Raw genomic sequence first — 22739 nt, forward strand, 5'->3', positions numbered from 1 at the left:
GCACTGTGGAAACTGAGGCACAAACAACAGGATTCCAGGATCTGAAAGGTCATTCCTGGCTCAACCGAAAGGACATGAGAGCCCTGACCTTGTCCCCAAATATGTGCCCTTCTGCCTTCTGCCTGTGGTAGGTGGAGGCAGACTCTACCTTCACTGGATAAGGAACTAGAGACCAAGAACTACAAGATGTTAATGAAAGAAAGTATGCATAGCCCAGGAATAGAACTCAGGGGACCTCGCCAAGACACTCTCTGACTTTTCCACCAACTAGCTCTGTTGCCTTGTGCAAAGGAAGACCTTCACCTCTGGGGGTTGAGCCATTTAACTCTTTGTTACTTCTGTATTTTGAGGAGACTAGGATGCATCTGAAGGCCCTTCCCACTCTAAAAGTCTACGAAGCTCTCATTTGAATGAGCTCTCATTTCAATACCCATCCCCAGGTTTGCCTCTACCTTTCCACTGAGGGATACCTGGGCAATATAGCAAAGAGCTCTTCTTTGGTTGCTGGCCATAGGACAAGAAGAAAAGTAATTGCCCCTGAGTTCTTTCTGGGCAGCCAGGACAGAGACCCAGCCCCAGCCTTGCTTGTGCTTCCAATGTTGCCTATACATTGACTGGCACACAAACACTGACAGGTGCACAAAACATGTTCCCTTCTTTCATCCCCTCTCCACCACCTTTTGGGGTCTGGCAGGTCCTTGCTGGCTCTCCCCACACAGGGTTTGCCCCCAGCTCTCTCCTGCCCTGAGGGCAGTGCCATTCAAACCAAAGACCAGGGCAGCCCCCAAAGAGGGAGGGAGGTGAGTGCAGAAGGACTATCAAGCTCTAGAACACACACACACACACACACACACACACACACACACACACACGCAGGCTCCCCAGACCTCTGTGCCCCAGGAGAGGTAGCCAGGAGATTTCCCAGGCTCTCCCCCCAGGACTTGAAATACCAATACTCAAACTCTTGTACTCCCTTCTTTCTTTCATTCTTGCATTCCTCCCTTGCCTCCACCCACCCTTCTACACCTTTACTTTCTTCATCAATTCCCCCAGGATCTTCGTGCTCTGCTGAAGCTTCCTGTTCTCTCTGAACCCTCCTTTTCTCTCCTCCTGGACCATCCTTGAATCTGGCTGAAGGGAGATAAGGAAAGTTTCTCCTTTTGGTCTTCATCAGCATCAGAGGCAATCCTTCCGGGGTCAGGGTCCACCCTGCCACAGGGCCCCCAACAGTCCTGAGGCACCCAACACCTGACGAGAGATTCTCCGCTGCGGCATTGGGGTGAAGACAAGAAATGTTGTGAAATACAAACTTCTACACTCAAAGCAGTCTTGCAGTTAGCTGACCACCAACTTGTGAAGTGGCTGATGACCCAGCACCAGGATGCCACTGAGGAGCACATCGCAGAGATGAAAGGTCTTACCAGCATCAGGGGGCTCTTCCTCCTGTGCCGCCACAGCTCTAAGGCAGGTGAAGATTTCCTAAATTTAAAAAGGGAGGAGACTGCCTAAGATCACATCTAGAGTGTGACGAACTTGAGATTGGCTCTTTCTACCACCCACACTAAAACTACTCTAATGTTTTATGGATTTTACATCTTTCGTTTTATTTTATTCTCATAGCAATCCTGCGAGGTGGCCAACCACCCTGCAGAGGAGAATCAGCAGTTCAAGGCGGTGAAATGACTTGCTCATGGTCACACAGCAGACCCCAAGCTCCGGGATTTCATAGGAAAAGGAGGAAGAGGGCTCAGGCCCTCTCCCCCCCCCCGCCCCCCCCCGCCCCCTCCGCCCCCCGCCAGCCTGGAGCCCTGGGAGGTTCCCGGGACTCCCCGGGACGCGCGGAGAGATCCGGGCCCCGCCCCCTGACCTTGCTGGGAAGTGGGGAGCTTGGAGGGGAGAAGCCTCAGGCGGTGCCCGGGACCGAGTCCTTGCGCGGCGCGCGGCCTGGGGCGAGGCTCCCTCAGGAAGCTGCAGGCCTTGCGTTCCGGGCCGAAGGGGCCCCGGGCGCGGAGGAAAGCCCGGAAACCTGGAAGCCTTGGCCCAGGAGGGCTGGCGCGCGGCGAGAAGCCGGGGGACTGGGTGCGAGAGCCAGAGCGGGACCAGCCGCGGGGCCGCAGGGCGCAGGGGCGGGGCGGCTCCTGCCGGCTCCTCGAGGGCGTGAGGTCCAGGCCCGGCTTTGGGTCCACGAGGTCTGGGCTCTCGGGGCCTCTGGAGGAGCAGCCGGGAGCTTCCCGGCCGGGCGAGGGCCCTCGGAGGCCCGCGCTTTCTCTGAAAGTGAAAGGAGTGGGCGGGGGGCGCGGCCGAGGCGGGGCCCAGGCGGGCAGGCGCGCAGGCTCCGCCTCGGGGCAGTCTCGCGCCGGGGGCGCCGAGCGCCTGCAGTCCTCGCCGCGCCGCGGGCTGGTGGGCTCCGCTGCGGCTCGCGCGCGGGAGATGACCCTGCCCGGGGGCCCGACGAGCATGGCGCGGCCGGGAGGCGCGGGACCCTGCAGCCCGGGGCTGGAGCGGGCCCCGCGCCGGAGTGTCGGGGAGCTGCGCCTGCTCTTCGAGGCGCGCTGCGCGGCGGTCGCCGCCGCCGCCGCCGCAGGGCAGCCCCGGGCCCGCGGGGCCAAGAGGCGCGGGGGACAGGTCCCCAACGGGCTGCCGCGGGCTACCCCTGCCCCGGTGATCCCGCAGCTGACTGTGACAGCCGAGGAGCCGGACGTGCCCCCGGCCAGCCCGGGGCCGCCGGAGCCGGAGGGCGGCTGGCTCCCGGCCGCGGGCTCCTCGCACCTGCAGCAGCCGCGCCGACTCTCCACCTCGTCGCTCTCCTCCACTGGCTCCTCGTCGCTGCCCGAGGACTCGGAGGACGATCTGCTGAGCGACAGCGAGAGCCGGAGCCGCGGCAACGTGCAGCTGGAAGCCAGCGAGGACGCGGGTCAGGTACGGGCCGCGGGGGCGGGGCCAGCGCGGGCCGCGGGGGCTGCGCGCGGGCGGAGGGTCTGGCGCTCGCCGCGGGGCCGGAGCGCGGGGGCCGCAGGGGGGCGCCGCCCCCCCCCCCCCCCCCGCCTGGGCGGCTTTCGCCGGGCTTCCAGCGGCGGGTCGCGGCCCGGGCCCTAGGGCGTCTAAGACGAGAGCGAGGAGGAGTCTGCGACCGGCCGTGGGCCCCGGGTGGGGCGGGGGTGGAGATCGTGACTTGCTGGCCGCCAGGTGGGGCCGGAGGGATCCGAGGGGCTTGGAGTTGCCCCGCGAACTCGCGGAGACACCGGGGCGGGCGAGTCTCCCGCTCTCCCCGCCCCCTCTCCCGCGCGGAGGCCCCACCCCCGCCGTTGCCACGGTTTCCCTCTCCTGAGTGGGAGTGGAGCGGCGCTCCAGGCTCTGCTCGGGAGCCGCCGCCGTCTGCTCCCGGCGCCCGCACGAGGCGTGGACGCGGAGAAGGGAGGGGCTCGGGCCTGGGGGCTCGCGCGGGGAGCGCGATGCAGCCCTGCTCCCGGGCTACCGCTCCTAGTTCAAGCCGGGGGAAGGTAAACTGAGGTCGAAAGCGCTGGATCCCCCTGCTAGTTGCCGCCTCCGATAACCTGGCTGTTCCGGGGCCAGGTCTGACCCTCGGGTAACCCGGGTCAGAGTGCAGCGAAGTCATTCCCAGTTCCTGCCCCTTAGGGGTGTGCAGCGCCCGGGATGGCCATCTCGTCCCCTCTTATTAACCAAGGCCAAATATTCTACAGAACTACCCGCGGTCAATGCGAAGGAGTTGCTCTAGATCCACGTTATGCAAGTGTCCCTGGAGCGGAGGGAGAGGCGAAGGGCGCCCCGCAGGCTCTGGTAGCTCCGAGCCGGCCCGGAAGGGCGGTGGGTGCGGCGGACGCGTGCAGGGGCGGCCTGGGCGCGGTGCGGGAAGCCCAGAGGCGCGGCCTCCGCCTGCAGAACCTGGGCTTCGGCGCTGCTTCGGATTGGACGAGGCAGGGGAGACCCTGTAAGGACCTGCAACGATCTGTGACTCAGTTACCCGCTGACACATTACCCAAAGGACAGCATGACTTGTAAGGGACACGAGGGAAAAGGGGCTCATAGACCAGGCACACGCGCGCGCGCGCCTCTGCCGTCAGGTGTAGGGTGCGGGGAGGCCCTCCCTCCCCCGGGAGATTGGGGTACTCGCGACCCAGGATCGGCCCTCGTGCAAGCCTGGCTCCTGCAGGGATGCGGGTGCCACCGAGGGATTCCCGAAGCGGTGGAACGCGGGGCAATGGGAGGACTCCGCCTCGCCCACCTCCTGCGAAGCGCGGAGCAGTAGTTCTGAGCGCGCTGGGGCCCGGGTCAGATGTCGACAGCCGAGAGGCGCGAGGCGAGCGCAGAACCAAGTGCGCCAGGACGGCAGCCCCGGCTTCCCCGGCCGCCCACAGCCCGAGGAGCTGCCGCGGCCGAAGCCTGCCTGCAACGTAGGCGGCCCCGCTGGGTCGAGACTCCCGACACCGGTCGCAGCTGTGCCGCGGGCGTCTTCGGCCGGGCTCTCCCGCCCGGAGCTTCGCGGTCTTCCGGCGCGGCCAGGAGCCGGCGCAGAGGGCCGCTGCGGGCCCTTCCTGCGCCCCGGCGGCCGCTCCCAGGCCTTCCCAGCCCCCGCCCGCCGGGGCCTCCCCGAAGGCAAACAGCCACGGCGGCCGCAGATAAGCCGGTGGCTGTTGACAGAGGCGGCCTGCGTCGGCGTGGAGGGGCCGGCGCGGACTTTGCCTCGCCGCGTGCACAGCGCCCGCCCGGGCTGCCTCTAGGGCGTCCCCGGTCAGGAGAACGAGGATGCGCCGGCGAGAAGGGTCCTGCAGCGGCCCTCGGGAGCGCCCGACTGGACAGCCCCTTACGCCCGGGCCTGGATTCCTAACGGAATCTCTCAGAGCAGGAGGCGGCCCTGGAAGCGCTACCTTGCCTCTGCCTGGCACATACACGTGGCACGTGGTGTCTTGAGTGTGTCTTTGGTTCACTCCAGAGGGAGATGCTCCTTCTCCTAGGAGCACCGCACAGCCTGCCCAGAGCCCAGAGCTGGGCTTCCTCCAGGGTAGTTGGAACTGGGCAGCCTCCCTCCCTCCCTCCCGGGGCCCCTCTTCTGGTAGAGGAGAAAGTCATGGGCAGGAACACCCGGACGATCAGGAGAGGAGTTGGGGGCCTGTGCCCAAGAGCAGCTGGCATGACTGTATCTTGGGCCTTCCCTGCCTCTTAAAATAATTTTGGGGTGTTGCCTAGCAGAGGAGAGGTCGTTTGGCTCCTGTTCATTTGTTTCTCTTCTTTCAGTGCTCCAGGATAGGTAAGGAGACCTGGATGCCATCCTGTCCTGGACCCAGAACTCCCTCACTTCACTTTTCACTAATTATAGAGCAGAATTTAGGTTAACAGACTTCCTTTTTAAAAAGCAAATGCCCCTGGGAGGGTGAAGTCGTGGGTCACTTATACCTTGGTGCAAATCATTTTATAAATTTAAACTGATTGCTCTCACCACCACCACCACCACCACCACCACCACCAGCACCACCAGCACCACACCACCACAGGGAGTGCTGGTTTGATAGGGCAATGGGAACGTGAGGAGGGGGCTGGGCTGGCAGAGTGTTTCAGCCAGAGGCTGAATGGTTAGAGGTAGGGAGTCAGGAAGTATAGGGACAAAGACCAAAAACCCAAGGTCCATTCTGGCAGAAGATACATTGAGTTTCTGATGTGATATAAGAAGCAGGAGTCCCCAGGGCTTCCAAATGGAGCTTGGACAAAGGAGGGTCTGAGGCTTCTTAGTGTCCAGCCAAGGCCTTCCCAGAGAGAGAGACAGAGAGAGAGAGAGAGAGAGAGAAAGAGATCCTCCCTGGTGTGAGGATCAGAAGGTGCCCCTGTGGCTTCCTCAAAGACTCTTTGATATAGTCAGCTCTTCTGGGGTTTTTGCCCCAAGATACCCAGCAAGACTTTGGCTGTGAGTTGGTTTCCCAGACTTCTGTGGAGGAATAGGTCAGGCCAGAATTTGGGACCTTGGCCCTCTTCCCAGCTAGCTTTCCTTCTCTGACATAACAAATCTGCTTTCTGATATCCATACAATAAAATCTTACCTGCTCAAAAATATCTTCCTTGCTGTTGTTCATATGCCAAAATCCCCACCCACCCACTGAAGAATGACTCTTCAGGAGCCTTTTTGGATACATGCATTTTTATCTGCATTATGTTCCCTGGAGGAGGTAGCTCCCTAAGATGGATGGTGGTGAGTTCATTGATACTTCCATAAACTTCTTCCATGTTTGACCATATCTATCACTGGCAGGGGAGCTAAATCCTGTTCTATCAAGCTCAGGAGGTGGCTAGGAGGGCTCAGATGAAGTTGCTGCTGCTCTGGGCTGAAATGATCCTCACAAAGTTGGAGTGAGGAGAGTAAGTGATGGGGCATTTTACCTCAGCTTGGAAGCAAGTCAATGCTGTGTTATTGTGCATCAATCAAGTGACAGTAGCCAGGACTGCAGGGACTAAATCCTCTCTTATTGGGCCCACTTCCCACCTTCCAGCTCCACTCACTGCTCCTTCAGAAAGGATAATGTAGCTCTCCCATCTCACCTCACCCAAGGCTGTCTCCCTCTTCCACTGGGGTGGCCACACAACTAGATATACCCTCTATGTCCCTTCTGGTCACAATGCCACCAAATTCTGCCACTAGGCCCCCAAAGCTGCCTGAAACCATACCATTAATCCCATTCCTTTGAATGAACGCAGAGGTGTCCAGCCAACAGAGAAGGGGCCCCCAAGCAGATCTCAGTGTTTCCCCAGAGAACAGACACACCACCCTGTGGCTGCAAATTGCTTCATGTTAAACAAAGCTAGTTTCGTTTCGTTTTGTTTCATTTAATTTAGTTTGAGAGAAAGCACAAGCTGGGAGGGGCAGAAGGAGAAGGAGAAAGAGAATCCCAAGCAGGCTTCACGCTCAGCATAGAGCCCAGAACCGGATGAAGGGCTGGATCTTATGACCCTGAGATCATGACCTGAGCTGAAATTAAGAGCCAGCGGCTTCTCCACTTCTCCAACTGAGCCACCCAGGCACCCCTTACAAAGCTCTTTCTCATGCAGGGTCCCATTTGACCCCCAAAGGGATTTGGTGTGGTAGCATGGATTTTGGAAACTGCTGGGTATTTGGAACCTGGGGAGGAGGTTGAGCTGGTAGAGAACTTTAGTCAGGGGCTGGGATGCTGGAGTCAGGGAGTGAGGGGATGTTAACATCTCTAAGCCTTGATTTCCTTCTGTAAAATGGCAATAATGCTGCCACCTCATGCACTTGATGTGCATGTGCGTGATTTGAAAATCATGAGTGGGAGAAGAGGGTACAAGATGATGCCACTGAATACACATGGCACATACATCTTCCTGGAATTTTACTTGAGGATTTGGAGGTGGGAGAGTTTTATAATAAAACTTGGATTTATTATGCAGCAGAATGCAAACCTTGTATGTATTTAAAGAGTAAAAAAGGGAGTTTTGAAAGAGATGTCATGCTTCCAGTGGGCTGCTTCTGGCTACACCCCCAGATCCCTGGGGGTTGGACATGTGATCACACCCTAGCGTGCCATGTAGGGACTTCAGTAGGAAAGCAGGAGCAGCACTTTCTGATGGAAGATGAGAAGCGCCTGGCAGGCAGTAGGCGGTCAGTAAATGGTGGCTCGTGTTATGGCAGCAGCTATATCTTCCCAGAGGAAACAGGCTCACACAGATCAAATTCTCACTTGGGATCACTCAGCTAAAAAGTGATGGAGCCACCTGATTCCAGTGCTCTGTCACTAACCCAAATCTCCTCCCCATGGAAAGGGCTATCTGGCCAGCAGCCTCCCCCCTTCCCCACTTAGGCCATTGCCTCAGTTCTCCCTCTCTCTCACAGAACTTCCTCTGATAGAGGCGGCTGGATTTCTGAGTTCTAGCCTTGTAACTCCTGCAACACATATGTAACTCCTCAGAGGCAAGCACCCCTGGAAGCAGGCAGCAGACACACAGCTTGGATGAGCAAACCTGAATACTTCAGAGATTGGGCACAGGACTGATGAGATTTTTTTTTTAAGATTTTATTTATTTATTCATGAGAGATACACAGAGGGAGAGGCAGAGACACAGGCAGAGGGAGAAGCAGGCTCCATGCAGGGAGCCCAACATGGGACTCATCCGGGGGCCTCCAGGATCACACCCTGGGCTGCAGGCGGCGCTAAACCACTGTGCCACCAGGGCTGCCCAGGACTGATGAGTTTTGAATGGGAAAGGGAAAGGTCCAGAGTATGAGATGCTCTCAGGATCTGGTGGAGGCCAGAAGCCAGGATTGTGAGGCAGGAGGTACGCCACAATCTACATTTCCCTCCCAGTTTCATCTGGGATGACAGGCTCTCAACTCTGCATCCCACTTTCAAAGCTCAGGTTTCTGGGTCTAGATCAAGAAGACCAAGGGTACCCCAGCCCTAGTCAACTGGTGAGGAGTGATATGGCATCCAGGAATAGCAAGAGGATGTTGGGGAGCCCTAAGTCATTCTTTTCCCAGGCCCTGCCAGGCTAGGCTCTCTGCCCAGTGCTTTTGCAAAGGTTTGTTTCCACGTCTGTCTCCCTAAATGAGAGTAACCTAATGGTTCAAAATGAATTAAACAATAATCCAGATTTGTCCGGCTTCCGCTTCATGCCAAGGAATGGGGTTCCGAGGTCAGAGGGGTGGGAGCTTGTCACACTCAGACCTCACTACTACTCATAACAACCCAGTCAGAGTGATTATTTCCCCATTTTACAGATGAAGAAACTGACACTCAGAGGCTTGTTTCTTGGGCCCCAGGATCTCCTTGAGGCATTGTTAGAAATGCAAATTTTAGATTCCACCCAGACCTACTCAGAATTTCCCTGAGGCAGACCTAAGTGTGCATTTTTTAACATGGGTGACCATCAGGTGATTCTCATGCTCAGGAAAGTTCTAAATCCTTGACAGAGCACTTTAGCAACCTGCCCACACAGCTGGGGTAGCAGAACTGGGGTGCAAACCTGAGCCTTCTAACAGTACGGCCAGGGCTCATTTCAGCACGATGGAGAAGCTGGGTATCTGTCATCATCTTGTGCCTGTCTCAGTGTCTCACACAGGCTCACAATAAACTTCCCTTGAGTGAGTGAGCGAGCGAGCGAGTGAGTGCACCTATCGTGGGGCCCTGGCTGCTGGTGGTGAGGTGGGGCAGGAGGAGACCCTAAGCCGGAAGAGGGAGGGCTTATGCATTGTCGAGACGCCAGCGTGCAGGCCGGGACCCTGTCGCTTTCAGAAAAGCCACTGGCAGAAGATCAGGACCATGGTGAATCTGCCGGTCATGAGCCCTTTCAAGAAGCGCTACGCCTGGGTGCAGCTGGCCGGGCACACGGGTGAGCACAGGGACGCGCGGTGGGGTCGGGCAGGAGGGGGCGGGGCGGCGCTAACTGCTGCGGGTCTGCAGGGAGCTTCAAGGCGGCGGGCACCAGCGGGCTGATCCTGAAGCGCAGCTCGGAGCCGGAGCGCTACTGCCTGGCGCGGCTCATGGCCGACGCGCTGCGCGGCTGCGTGCCCGCCTTCCACGGCGAGGTGGAGCGCGACGGCGAGAGCTACCTGCAGCTGCAGGACCTGCTCGACGGCTTCGACGGGCCCTGCGTCCTGGACTGCAAGATGGGCGTCAGGTACTCGTCCCCTGCAGGTCCGCGCGGGGGCGCGGGCGGGAATGGGCGCCCTAGCGGGTGCCCCCAGCCGCGCGCGACGGGCTCCGGGTTTGCGTCCTCTTACGCCCCGCCCCGCCGCTGCCCGCGCCCCGCAGGACTTACCTGGAGGAGGAGCTGACTAAAGCCCGCGAGCGGCCCAAGCTGCGGAAGGACATGTACAAGAAGATGCTGGCGGTGGACCCCGCGGCACCTACCGAGGAGGAGCACGCGCAGCGCGCCGTCACCAAGCCCCGCTACATGCAGTGGCGCGAAGGCATCAGCTCCAGCACCACGCTCGGCTTCCGCATCGAAGGCATCAAGGTGGGCCAGGCCCGCTTTGCTTTGCAGCGCCCTGGCCCTCCCTCTGCCCTAACCCCACCGCGCGGTGTCTGCCCTCCCTGTTGACCCCCACCACGAGGCACCGTGCCGCGGCCTTCCCTCAGCCCCCGGCAGCCGACGTCCTGGGAGGTACCGCTACTCTGGTCTGATCCCCTCCCCCCAAGCAGAGGAGAGACACGGGGACCCTGACTCCTCCTGTCCCACTTCCTTCAGAAAGCTGACGGCTCCTGCAGCACCGACTTCAAGACCACACGAAGCCGGGAGCAGGTGATTCGCGTCTTCGAGGAGTTTGTGCAAGGGGATGCAGAAGTGCTGGTGAGCGCCGGATCCTAGAACCCTGAGGTGTTGGGGAACCCGAAACCGAAGGTTGCCCCTTCGTCATCCGGTCAGGTGCCCTCGCCTGTGACTCCCATCGTAGCATTTATTGCACCTGGGGGCCTGTGTCTCCCTCACCACGGTATCTGCCAAGCCAAGCATGCGTCATGGCCCCTGATATTAACAGAGGCGCAATTAGTATGTAGTTAATCTGCCCTCCTCTCCTATCCTGCCCTCTCCAGAGGAGGTATCTGAACCGCCTGCTGCAGATCCGGGACACCCTGGAGGTCTCTGAGTTCTTTAGGAGGCACGAGGTAAGAGGGGTAGGCTCAGGTGCGGGCATTGTGATCTCTGAGGGCTAGGCAGTATAGGATGGGGGCTTCTCCAGGAAAGGGCTGTGGCCTGACCCTGTGCATTTCGGCAGGTGATTGGCAGCTCGCTACTCTTCGTGCATGATCACTGCCATCGCGCGGGTGTGTGGCTCATCGACTTCGGCAAGACCACGCCCCTCCCCGACGGCCAGACCCTGGACCACCGGCGGCCCTGGGAGGAGGGCAACCGCGAGGACGGCTATTTGCTGGGTCTGGACAATCTCATTAGCATCCTGGCCAGCCTGGCTGAGAGATGAGGCTGGGCCCCGGTTCTAACAGATGGACCTGCGGCTGCGTCCCCACCATGCATGCTGGCGGCAGAGACTGAAACCCCGCGGTGCGGGGTGGTTCACACGGTTCTGCAGGGCCAGGTGCCAACCACTATGGGACGCACTGCAAAAGCTGGGGGCTGTCCCCCATACAAGACCCAGATTTCTGAGAACCAATGGCACTAATTAACAGGGTGGGGGAGGGGTGGCTGGGACAATGGGCTCCTTCCTCAGCCCAGCTCTTTTGAGGGGGGCTGCGTATCTCTCTAGAGAGGCCAGATAATGAACTTTATTTCGCAGGCACTAGATCTATTGGTCTAACCTCCCACACTACAATGGACAGCCTTTCCCAATAAAACTCAAAGACACCAGCTTTGCTGACTCAGGCCTCATCTCCTTCCTCCTCTGGTCCCTTTCTCACTTCCCTGGCACCCTCATATCCACTCAGATCACTGGAGGGTATGAGAAGAGCTCTTTATTAGAGACATCTGAAGGGTTGGGGGCTTCCCAGAGGAAGGATGCAAGGATGCTCATGGGGGAAGGGGTAATCCAGAGAAGGCTTTCTGCAGGAGACAATTTCAACGTCTGGTCCCAAAGATCAAAGGCTGGGAGTGGCCAAGTTCTTCTCCAGGGAGCCTAAGCCGGTTTCCAGGACTGAGGGTCCAGTGGTGTCAGGTCAGCCCTGTAACAGGCCCAGACACGAAGTACAGAGGAGTGTGCTAGCTACCTAGAAGCCTGGGGATGAGTGTCGGGAGGAACCATTGCTACTGTCAGTGCCTGCTTTCAGTCCTCGCTTTCAGGGCCCTTGGGGCTCAAGAGCCATAGGGCAGATTCCTTTGGAATTTCCCCTGAGGTTGGAATTTGGATTTGAGGGTCTTGAGTCCAGTGCAAAGAAGGCTCCTGCCCCAGCTCTTTAAGCTCTCCAGATTCAGTTCCTGGGTCTGTCGGGATCTTAGGCCCTCCGAAGACCTGCTCCTCAGCCCAGAAGTCCCTTCCTGCTCCAGGGTGGGCCCAGATCCATGGGCAGGGCTGAGTTCAGCACATCAGGGTCCTGTAATGGGGGGAGCAGGAGAGTAGGGGGACACAGCCCTGTTTTATGGCTGCTTTCCTGACCCTCAAGATCAAGATGGTCAAGGCAGGTCAGGGGGCACACCTGAATGCAATTTTGAAGATGCTCCAAGATGCCTTGAACTGGGGCAGAGTTCAAGCTGGTGCTGCCAACACTACATCACGGTATGGTACCTGGGGGAGAGGCAGGAGTTTGTCCTACCTGTGGCTGTGAAGGACCTTCCTCCCTGGACAACACTCCATACTCACACAAGTCCTGGACAGCCCCTGGGAGGGCCCATGCGTTTCCCTCCAACGATGAAGTACAGCATGTCCTGATTGGTCCACCCAGGGTAGGGCATGTAGCCTAATGAGATCTCACGGAGCAGCACCCCAAAAGACCTGCATCATGAGGGAAAAACTGAAGCCTATCAGGCACAACCTCCCCTTTCCCTCACATGAGGTGGCTCAAGGCCAGGGAGGGGGTTGGATGTGTTATCCCCAGGAGTCTGTCTTGGATGTGAAGATACCCTCCTCCAGAAAGGCCTCTGGGGGTATTCACTTAGCCAGCAGAGGTATCTCACACACACACACACACACACACACACACACACACACACACACCGTAATAATTGGCTCTATAGGAGGGAGGAGGGGAGTGATGAGTTGCTCAAATGCTACCAGAGTGCTGGTAAACTCCCTTGGAGAGGTGGCCTTCCCCAGCTCCCTAGACACCACACCTGTAGATATCTCTTGCCATCCCAAAGTCGCCAGTCTTGGCCACTCAGCTGGGCCCAGTACAGCTCAGCAGGCAGTTCCTGGCAGCAATGTCTCTGCAGGCAAAAAAAAAAAAAAAATCACTGCCAGAACTCAGATGCTCTGGCCCTCATCTATTTCCATAAAGTTCTACAGAAGAGCTAGTCTTTTTTTTTTTTAAGATTTTATTTATTCATGAGAGACATAGAGAGAGAGGCAGAGACATAGAGGGAGAAGCAGGCTCCTTGTGGGGAGCCCGATGCAGGACTCAATCCCAGGATCCTGGGATCCTGACCTGAGCTGAAGGTAGATGCTCAACCACTGAGCCACCCAGGCGCCCCAGGAAGAGCTATTCCTTGGGGAGAGAGTTGGGCTGCTCCCCCACTCCCTCCTGGCCAGGATCACTCCCAACCTTCGGATGAAGTGATTTTGCTCCAGGTAGTGGCAACTCTGGGCTATATTTTGGGCCAGTTGGAACAGGTCCCAGATGGCCAGAGGTGATGGCTGGACTGGGGTAGGGCAGAGGGTGCATTTTAGCCCATGCTTGTTTGGGGACATGTGGACAGCGTCTTTATATATTTTTGTAAGATTTTATTTATTTAATTGAGAGAGAGACACACACGAGAGAGAAAGAAGGAGAGAGAGTCCATGTGCACATGAGTGGGGGGAGGGGCAGAGGGAGAAGCAGACTCTCCAATGAGCAAGGAGCTCCACACAGGCTTGAACCCAGGACCCTGGGATCATGACCTGAGCCAAAGGCAGATGCTTCACTGACTGAGCCACCCAGGCACCCCGGACAGGGTCTTTAGATGGGCCAAGAGGGCTGGGAGAAGGGTCTTACCAAGTGTGGCTGGCTGTTAAGAAACTCTTCACGTCCCCTCCATCAACTGGAGCAGAATTAGGCGAAGGAGAGTCCTGAGGCTCAGCCCCACACAGCACACAATGTTCCTTTTTTTTTTTTTTTAAGATTTTATTTATTTATTAGACACAGAGAAACAGAGACATAGAGGGAAAAGCTCCCTTGCAGGGAGCCCAATGTGGGACTTGATCCCAGGACCCCAGGATCACACCCTGAGCCAAACAGATGCTCAACCACTGAGCCACACAGGCGTCCCAGCACATGATGTTCTGATGGCTGAACTTGCTGAGGGAGAGGTGCACACATCCCAGTTGCCAGCAGGGAGGGAAACCAGGCTCTCGGTTCCACAAAACTAGAGACAGGCTCTACATCCCTCCACCTGCTACCTCTGAGTCCCAGGGTGAGAGTAGCTGGCCTGGCAGGCAGTTCTGCTTCCACCTTCCACCCCTGGCTGTGGCCTGGGTGCAGCTGATGATGAGGGCCTCCATGAGGAAATCCAGTTCATTCTGCTGAGAGCAGAGTTCTGGCAGGGTTTGGGGAGGAAAAGGGCTCCTGAGCTCCCCCAGACACTTCAGGGGAGTAGGCTGACCCTAGCTCCAGCAATTGGAAGTTCCACCTCTCTCACCTTGACAGTCACCAGCAAGGGGCTGGGGTCCCAGGGAAGGCCAGTTACCAGTCCCTCATAGACTTCTCCAAAGTCACCGTGGCCCAGGGCTCTGCAGGAAGACAGGTTGGAAAAGAGTGGGTGGCCAGGCCTGACAAAGGGTCCTAAGAGGGTCTAGTGCCTCTTTTACCTCCCTTGCCATCCCCTATATAAGCAGGTGGCCCTATCTGAGGACTCAGGCCTTTCCGCCTCCTGGCATCTCCCCAAGTACAAGCCCTACAGAGGCAATGTTGACTGGCACAGAAGCAGGGCAGAAGAGAGAGATGGTATGGGCTCAGGGTCGGGGTGGGGGTCTGTGACGAGGTTTTCCTTTTGTCCTTGCAGATGCCCTGGATAGAGGCAACTCTTGCTCCAAAGGAATCACAGGGTCCCTACCATCCCAGAATTGGGGATGACAGCTGGCCGAGCTGACCGTGGACAAGTTACTCTGCATTTTGGAACTTCTCTGATCTCTATCTCCTCCACACAGAGGTTTGGGGCCACAAGTGCTCTATGAACCATAATTCACCACAGCAGGGAATGGGGATGGGGATGGAAGTGGGAGGGATTCAGAGCACAGAGGTTCTCAGAAGGAGGGGGAGATGCCCATTAAGGTAAATGTTTTCCATGGGATTCCACAGCTGCTTAGAATCCCAGAGGAATTCACCACTGCTGTGCTGGAAGCAGGGGTCTTGAAATGAGCCATGTCTGTCCCTGGGACCCCACACAGCTCAGTGAAGAGGTGGGCAGCCTTGAATCAGCCATGCTGGCTGGATGCTCCTTACCCAGAATCAGTACCCCACACACCATAAGGAGGCTCAGTGTAGAGGTCACAATGACAGTCACCAACAGAACCAAAAGGCCTGGTTGGGTGGGCAGGGCTAGGAAGAAACAGACACCTCCAGTGGGAAGCTCCTCTCTATCCCCCTCCCCAGTTGTACCCCTGACTCAAGACTCAGCCCAAGTGTTAACTTCTCCTTGATGCTTTCCCCGCTTGTCCTAGATAAAAGCAACCTTTCCCTCCTGAGAACCCCTAAAACACTTTAAGCCTCCCATGGCAATTGCCACTTTAATAGATATCTATATCTAAACCTAGATACATATGTAGATAATAGGTAGGCAGAGATGATAGATAGGTATCATCCCTCCCATACTAGAACACTAGTCTACATGCTCCTTGAAGGTAGAGCATACACTGATGCATAACCAATCTCCCGCCCAGCACCCAGAATGGTGCCTGGCACACATCAGTCATCTTTCCCAGGATCCTATTGCTCCTCCCAGCCCCCAGCCCAAGGAGTCTAGACCTTGGACAAAGGCAGTACTTACCCATGCAAGTGATGTTATCTGCAGCTAGCTCCATGCCCTCTGGGCATAGGCATTTGACTAACCTCTGCCTGCCTCTGGCAGTCTTTTAAAAGGCAATGACTGAGCAGCCCTGGTGGCTTAGCGGTTTAGCACTGCTGGGCAGGATCCTGGAGTCCCAGGATAGAGACCCACGTTGGGCTCCCTGCATGGAGCCTGCTTCTCTCTCTGCCTGTGTCTCTGCCTCTCTCTTTCTCTCTCTGTCTCTAATAAATAGATAAAATCTTTAAATAAAAAACAAGAGGCAATGACTATAGCTGAGGTGCAGTTGGATCTCCACTTCTCCATGGCTCTCGGTGACTATGAGTAAAAGAACTGATACTGCAGGGTGAGGATGGGAGACAGATCTACTTTTCAAGCTACCTGGTTAATTCTAGCCTTGGACTTTGGAACAATGAGCAGTACCAGGCATTTAAGGGGTGGAGGGAGGGCCTAGAAGACTTGTCGAGCCTGTATACTCCCTCTTCTGGGATCTTTGAGTTCGCAGGATTGAGCTTGAAAATTCATAGTAGGGAGATATTTGACAAGTGCCCCAGAATGCCCTCATTCTGGCATCACAACTGATAGCCTAGTTCTCTCGAGTATTCCTGTGCTGTGCAAGAACCAGATAGTTCACAGTATAGAGCTGGTGGCTCTGATGGGAGTGTGCTCAGGTATTGAGGAATAAGGCTAGGCCAGGCTGAAATGGCAGGTAGGGGTAGGGGTGGCTAATACCTGCCAGAGGCTGCAGGTAGGGTTCACTGCTGGGGTGTATGAAGGATATCTCATCTTCCCCATCAACCCATGTCATTCTCTGAGACATCGCCCCCTGGAAATTGAAAGTGATAGAAGGTTTGGCTACAAAATGGGAGGAGGAAGGGACACAGAGATGGGAAGCTAGCTTATGAGCAGTTGGGAAGCTGTTGTCTTCCAGTGTAAATCCCAGTACAGCCCTCTCTATACTAGCATTGCAATACAGCACTGCCAGCTCATAAGTGGGAGCCGGGAGCCAGGGAGGTGGGTGCAAAGTAATCAGCTGGAACCTGAAGGCCTGGCCCAGGCTGGCTGGACAACCTCCTTGTCTGCCTGAAATCCTCTGACTTCATGTCCTCAGCTATAAAATGGGAGAGGCCCAATCCGCATGTCCCATTTTGTGATAATGGAAAAGATGTATATAAAGTACTTGTGGGGATCCCTGGGTGGCGCAGTGGTTTAGCGCCTGCCTTTGGCCCAGGGCGCGATCCTGGAGACCCGGGATCGAATCCCACGTCAGGCTCCCGGTGCATGGAGCCTGCTTCTCCCTCTGCCTGTGTCTCTGCCTCTCTCTCTCTCTCTCTGTGACTATCATAAATAAATAAAAATTAAAAAAAAAAAAAAAAAAAAAAAAAAAAAATAAAGTACTTGTGAACAGTATGGCTCAGACAGACCCGAAGGTTCTGTCTCTACACCAGTGATTTCCAAACTCTGGAGTGTATTAAAATCACCCAGAGGATTGATTAAAACAGATGGCTAGGAGTCTCCCCTAGACTTTCTGATTCAGTAGGTTTTAGAGGGACTGAGAATTCTCATTTCTAACTTCTTAGTGCTAATGCTACTGGTTCAGAAACCACTCTTTGAGAACTACTTATTTAAATCATCCCTGCCTGAAGCACCTAGGTGGCTCAGTCAGTTGGGTGTGCCACTCTTGATTTCAGCTCAGGATCTAATCTCAGGGTCCTGAGATGGAGCCCCTTGTGGGTCCCCTAGTCAAGCCCATGTCTAGCTCCATTCTGAGCATGAAGCCTGCTTAAGATTCTCTCTCTGCCCCTCTGCATGCACCCTCTCTCTCTCAAAAAAATAAAAAGTAGTAAATAAACCATCCCTGCCTTTCTGCCTCTCTGCTTAGTTTGCTAACTCAGCCAGCTCTAAGTTCCTGGGATTGCTGTAGAGCAAGGAGACTTGTGATGAAAAAAGCCCTGGATTTAAATGAAAATCAAGGGAATCTTGTCTGCTTGTATGATTTGCAACTTACTCGATCTCTCTCTCCCTCTTTTTTATTTTTTTTTTTTTTTTTTTTTTTTTTTTTAAATTTTTATTTATTTATGATAGTCACACAGAGATAGAGAGAGAGAGGCAGAGACATAGGCAGAGGGAGAAGCAGGCTCCATGCACCGGGAGCCCGATGTGGGATTCGATCCCGGGTCTCCAGGATCGCGCCCTGGGCCAAAGGCAGGCGCCAAACCGCTGCGCCACCCAGGGATCCCACTCTCTCCCTCTTTTTTAAAAAGATTTGAGAGAGCATGAGTGGGACTTGGAGAGAGGAAGAAAGCGAGAATCTTTTTTTTTTTTTTAAGATTTTATTTATTTATTCATGAGAGACACACAGAGAGAGAGGCAGCGAGAGAAGGAGGCTCCGTGCAGGGAGCCTGACGTGGGACTCGATCCCGAGTCTCCAGGATCAGGCCCTGGACTGAAGGCGGCGCTAAACCGCTGAGCCACCGGGGCTTGCCCCAAGTCTTAGGGTCTTAATTAGACTCCCCACTGAGCGTGGATCCCGAGGAGGGGCTCGATCTTATGATCCTGAGATCAGGACCTGAGCTGAGACTAAGAGTCAGGTACTTAACCCACTGAGCCGCCCGGGACCCCCTAGTCTTTTTTCTGAGAGCCGTTACCCGGCTCGCTTACTCGGCCTGCTCTGGGGCCCGGAGCAAAGGGGCTCCGCCGCTTCCCCCCTCCCCTTCGGGCCTGTTCTAAGGCTGCAACGTCACTTCCCCCGGCAGCCGCCGGCGCCGCCGCCCCCGCCCCCGCCCCCGAGCCGCCGGCCTGGGCCACCGCGCGCCGGTCCCGCAGGGAGCGCCCGGCCGAGGAGACGCGGCCCGCGACGTCCAGCCGCCCGCTCCACCTCGGGGCGACAGCGGGCCGGCCGCGTGGCTGGGAGGCCTCACCCGCCGCCGCCCGCCGCCGCCAGCAGTGGCTGCAGCTCGCGGGCGCGCGGCCCGGGGCCAGCGGCGCGTCCAGGAGCTCGCGCCTGCCGTCGAGCGAGGACCGCACCGGCCGCGGCCCGAGGGACTGGGGACCCCGAGGCCCGTACCGGAGCCCACGCGGACCGCCGCCCCCCGGGCCGCCGCGGCCCCTCCGCCGCCCTGACTCCCCGCGGCTGCCGAGCGGCTCTCGGCTCCCCTGCGGGCGGCGCTGCGCCCTCCGCGAGGCCCGGGCCCCTCCTGCGGGGTTGAGCCGCCCCTTCTCCCCCGCTCCGCTTCCTCCGGGGCAGGCGCGTCTCCCTGCTGTCCCACTGGGATCAAGCGGCTCCCCGGGCCGAGGGGGAAGGCGGCGGGGACGAGGCCGCCGCGCCCGCCACGGGTGGTTCTTTTTTTTTTTTTTTTTTTTTTTTTTTTAATTTATTGATGATAGTCACACAGAGAGAGAGAGAGAGAGAGGCAGAGACACAGGCAGAGGGAGAAGCAGGCTCCATGCACCGGGAGCCCGACGTGGGATTCGATCCCGGGTCTCCAGGATCGCGCCCTGGGCCAAAGGCAGGCGCCAAACCGCTGCGCCACCCAGGGATCCCCCCACGGGTGGTTCTTGGCGCCTTTGCCCCCGCAGCTCCGCAAGCTCCGGGCGAGTCCCGGTCCCTCGACCTTCCGTCCTCAGGCCGCCCGGCTGACGCAGAGGCGGGTGACAAAAGTGGCTCCAGAATTTCCATCTGAGGGACTTAAGAGGCTGTAGTCGATTTTGAAAAGATGAGACTAGCTCTGTGCACCAGGAAATTCGATTTTACACTTATTTTAGGAGGGTAATGGAGATGAGGGGAGGCTCAAGCCACCCGTTGGCCGCCGCTGGCCAGGGGTTCTCCATTTGGAGGGAACAGGCTCGTAGGTAATCCAGCGCCCACCATTGCCTCCTTCCGGGACTCTGCTGGAAGAAGGGACAAAGCCACTAGGGCGCTCCGGGTCGTGGGATACCCTACGACAAGTGCCCCAGGCCTTCGATCCCTGCCTTTAGCACCTCAGACTCCCAGGTCACCACCCACTCTCCCTGCTCCATAGTTACAGGTCCGGCCGTCGGGGCCCAGCACAACTGCAGGCCTTTCAGAGGCCCAGTGGCCGCACTGCCACCCCGCGCTGCCGCCTGGGTCTGCCTTGTTGCACCGTGTTTGTGTGGGTTGTTGTCGGCCGCTGGCCCTGTAGGAAGAGAACACCCAAGGCCCTTCAGGGCCCTGGAGCAGGGAGGGAGGAAAGGGTCAGAGCATCTGCCCTGGCCTAGTAAGGTGAGCAGAGGTAAAGGGAGGAAGAGCCTGGATGGAGCTCACTTGGGGTAATTAGGGGAGAAGCTGGCGCTAAGCCAAGGTGGGGCATTGACATTGGCTTCTTGGGGGCTTGCAGCTGGAAGCTGCAGGGGCAAGAATGGCAGAAAAGGTGCCTGGGACACCCAGCTAGAGCAGAGAATGGCTCCTGAAAAGTATCAGCGAGACAGCGGGGTTGGGAGAGGTGGCATGATGCTAACGGGGGCCAGAAATAAAAATAAAGAGAGAACCTCTCAACAGCCGGCCCTTGCCTTTTGCCGTCTCTGTCCTAACCTCACCCAGTCAGGACACACCAGCACCTGGAAGCCTGCCCAGCCACCTCTAGTTGCTGCAGCCCCTCAGAATACCTGCTGATACCTCTGCAAGTTTCTCCCCTTCCCAGTGAATGACCTGAGGGCAGCCCTGAGTTTGGTCCTACAGGTCCCCCATCCTTTCCTTAACCTAGGTAATCTCACCCCCAGGCAGTGCTGAGACCTCAGGGCCTGTCCCTCCTTCCCAAGCTGGGTGATGGGAAACCTTGAATTCAGGCAGGCACCATGTTTCTGGGCCCACTCTCCAGGGGCACTGACCCAGAATCCTTGGCCTTGAGGGTTCTGGGCCTCTGGGGGAGCCTCTAGGACTGGTCTCTCTCAACTGCTGTTCCCAAGCCTAGGAAAATACCTCTAAACGGGTGGTTCCTGGACCAACAGGAGGTACTTACCCACCCATCCAAGCCACAGCAGCTGCCAGCTGGAGCAGCCCATGGCTTGTTCCGCCTGCCACAGCCAGGGTTGTGGACTCCGACCTTGTCACTCCAGCCTGACTGCCCCTTATAGCAAGGTCCAGCCGCTTACTAGACACTGCCAGTCCTAAAGCGACCTGGCCACTCCCACCTCAGACCCCGGGATGCTGAGGGAGGGAAGGGAAGGGCATGTGGGCAGCAAGGTCCACATGCCCTTCCTGGAAGAGGCTTGCAAGCATCCCTCCAAGGCTCCTCTGTCTGGATCCGTTGGGTCGGCTGCTGGCTGCCTCAGACGATAGGGTGGGTACAAGGTAGGGGAGGAAGTGCCCCTTTTGAGGCAGGAGTGAAAAAAATGGCAAGCCATACCCTAGATACCCTGCCCAGGCTTCTAGGGCTTTCTAGCTCTCTCACATCAGGAGCAGTGGGGTGAGTGCTTTATTGGTGGTAAGGTGTGGGTGTGCTGGTATAGGAAGGGCGTGCACATATAGGAAATGCTTTTTTTTTTTTTTTTAAGATTTTATTTATTTGAGAGGGGGAACACACGCAGTGAGGATGGGCAGAGGGGGAGGGAGAGGTGGACCCCCATGCTGAACAGGGAGCCTGATGTGGGGCTCGATTCTAGGACCCCAGAAGGCAGCAGTTAACCAGCAGAACCACCTAGGTGTCCCAGGAAGCCCTCTTTAAACTGCCCCAAGTAAGGTATCATTACTTGGCATTACTTGTGTCTTTTCAGTACCTTTGTGACTGAAAGGCTGAACCTCCAGATACCCTCAGAAACATGGGTCTCTAAGTTTACCTCATATATCTCCATTGTGTGGGGGGTTTTATTTTATTTATTTGACAGAGCACAAGCAGGGGGACAGTAGGCAGAGGGAGAGGGAGAGGCAGGCTCCCCCTGGAGCAGAGAGCCTGACGTGGGTCATGACCTGAACCACGCCCAACCAACTGAGCCATGGGTTTTTTTGTGTTTTGTTTTTTAAGGATTTTATTTATTTGAGAGAGAGAGCGCGCATGCGCGCGAGAGCAAGAGCAGGAGCAGGGGGGAAGCAGACTTCCCACTGAGCGGGGAGCCCGATGCGGGACTTGATCCCCATGACCTGAGCCAAAGGCAGATGCTTAACCGACTGCACCACCTAGATGCCCTCCACTGTTTTAACTCTCTGCACAATTTCTTACTGTGATGGGGTGAAAGCCTGGATCCTGATGTCAACGATCTAAGTGCTAGTACTAGCATTTCTAGTCAACAGGTGATGGTACACAGGTCACACTGCTCTGAGACAGTTTCCCACCACCTATAAAATCATATGCAGGGGAATTGCTCTGCAAACCACAAGGGACCCTGTAACTGTGAAGGTCACTCAGTCTTCAGTTGGTTTTGTGTCTTCCTTATTCTTTTGCCCAAAATACTATTTTTAAATACTACTAATAATAGTTAATACTAATTTTAAAGGCTGAGGTCTATGTTTAATATAAAGCACTAGAAAAAAAAGAAGTGATAGTAGTTAGCTATTTGGTTGTCTCTGAGAATATAGTGCTAGATAAAGATGCTACAGTGATTTTGTAGCACTCTAGTACCCATGCTCTATTTAACTCTCTAGGTATTCCCACTGTGAGGTCACAGAATTTACTTGGTAAGGTTCCAATAAGCCAATAAGAAGTGGTTCTCAAAAAAAAAAAAAAAGTGGTTCTCAACATGTGTTTGGGCTTGGACAGCAGCCTCAGCACCATCTGGAAACCTGTTACAGATGCAAATACTTGGGTTTCACCCTAGGTTTACTAAATCAGAAAAACTGGTGAAGGGCCTAGCGAATTGTTTTAACACTCTCCAGGTGATTTTTGTCACATAAGTTTGGGAACTACTGCTGTTTGCAGATGCAGTAGTTGCTTAGAAAACCTCCTGTATAACTCTGTGTTCAGTAGCTCCATTTATGGCAAGCGGGTTCTCTCTACCTACTGGCAGGGCACACTGTACTCATTCTGATGACCTGTAAACACAGGTAATTCCACACAGAAAATGACACTGTAAGAGCTTAAGAGTCAGAATTTACACAAAAGAACATTAAAAACTCTACCAAAAGAGATGAACCAGAGTTCATGGTTTGATCCACTCCTTCCCAGCCTCACCTACCACTACTG

At 56.4% G+C, this 22739-nt stretch overlaps 1 protein-coding gene across 1 annotated transcript; it reads left to right on the plus strand.

The window, feature by feature from the left end:
• The first annotated feature begins 2366 nt into the window (after positions 1-2366).
• Positions 2367-11324, plus strand: ITPKA (inositol-trisphosphate 3-kinase A). The gene is made up of 7 exons (XM_025473123.3): positions 2367-2919; positions 9255-9351; positions 9423-9639; positions 9774-9978; positions 10210-10311; positions 10554-10625; positions 10736-11324. The coding sequence occupies exons 1-7, from the start codon at positions 2431-2433 to the stop codon at positions 10937-10939; spliced, it is 1386 nt and encodes a 461-aa protein (XP_025328908.1). The 5' UTR covers positions 2367-2430; the 3' UTR covers positions 10940-11324.
• The last annotated feature ends 11415 nt before the right edge of the window (positions 11325-22739 follow it).

This window comes from Canis lupus, chromosome 30 (assembly GCF_003254725.2).
Source record: "Canis lupus dingo isolate Sandy chromosome 30, ASM325472v2, whole genome shotgun sequence".
Lineage (NCBI taxonomy): Eukaryota > Metazoa > Chordata > Mammalia > Carnivora > Canidae > Canis > Canis lupus.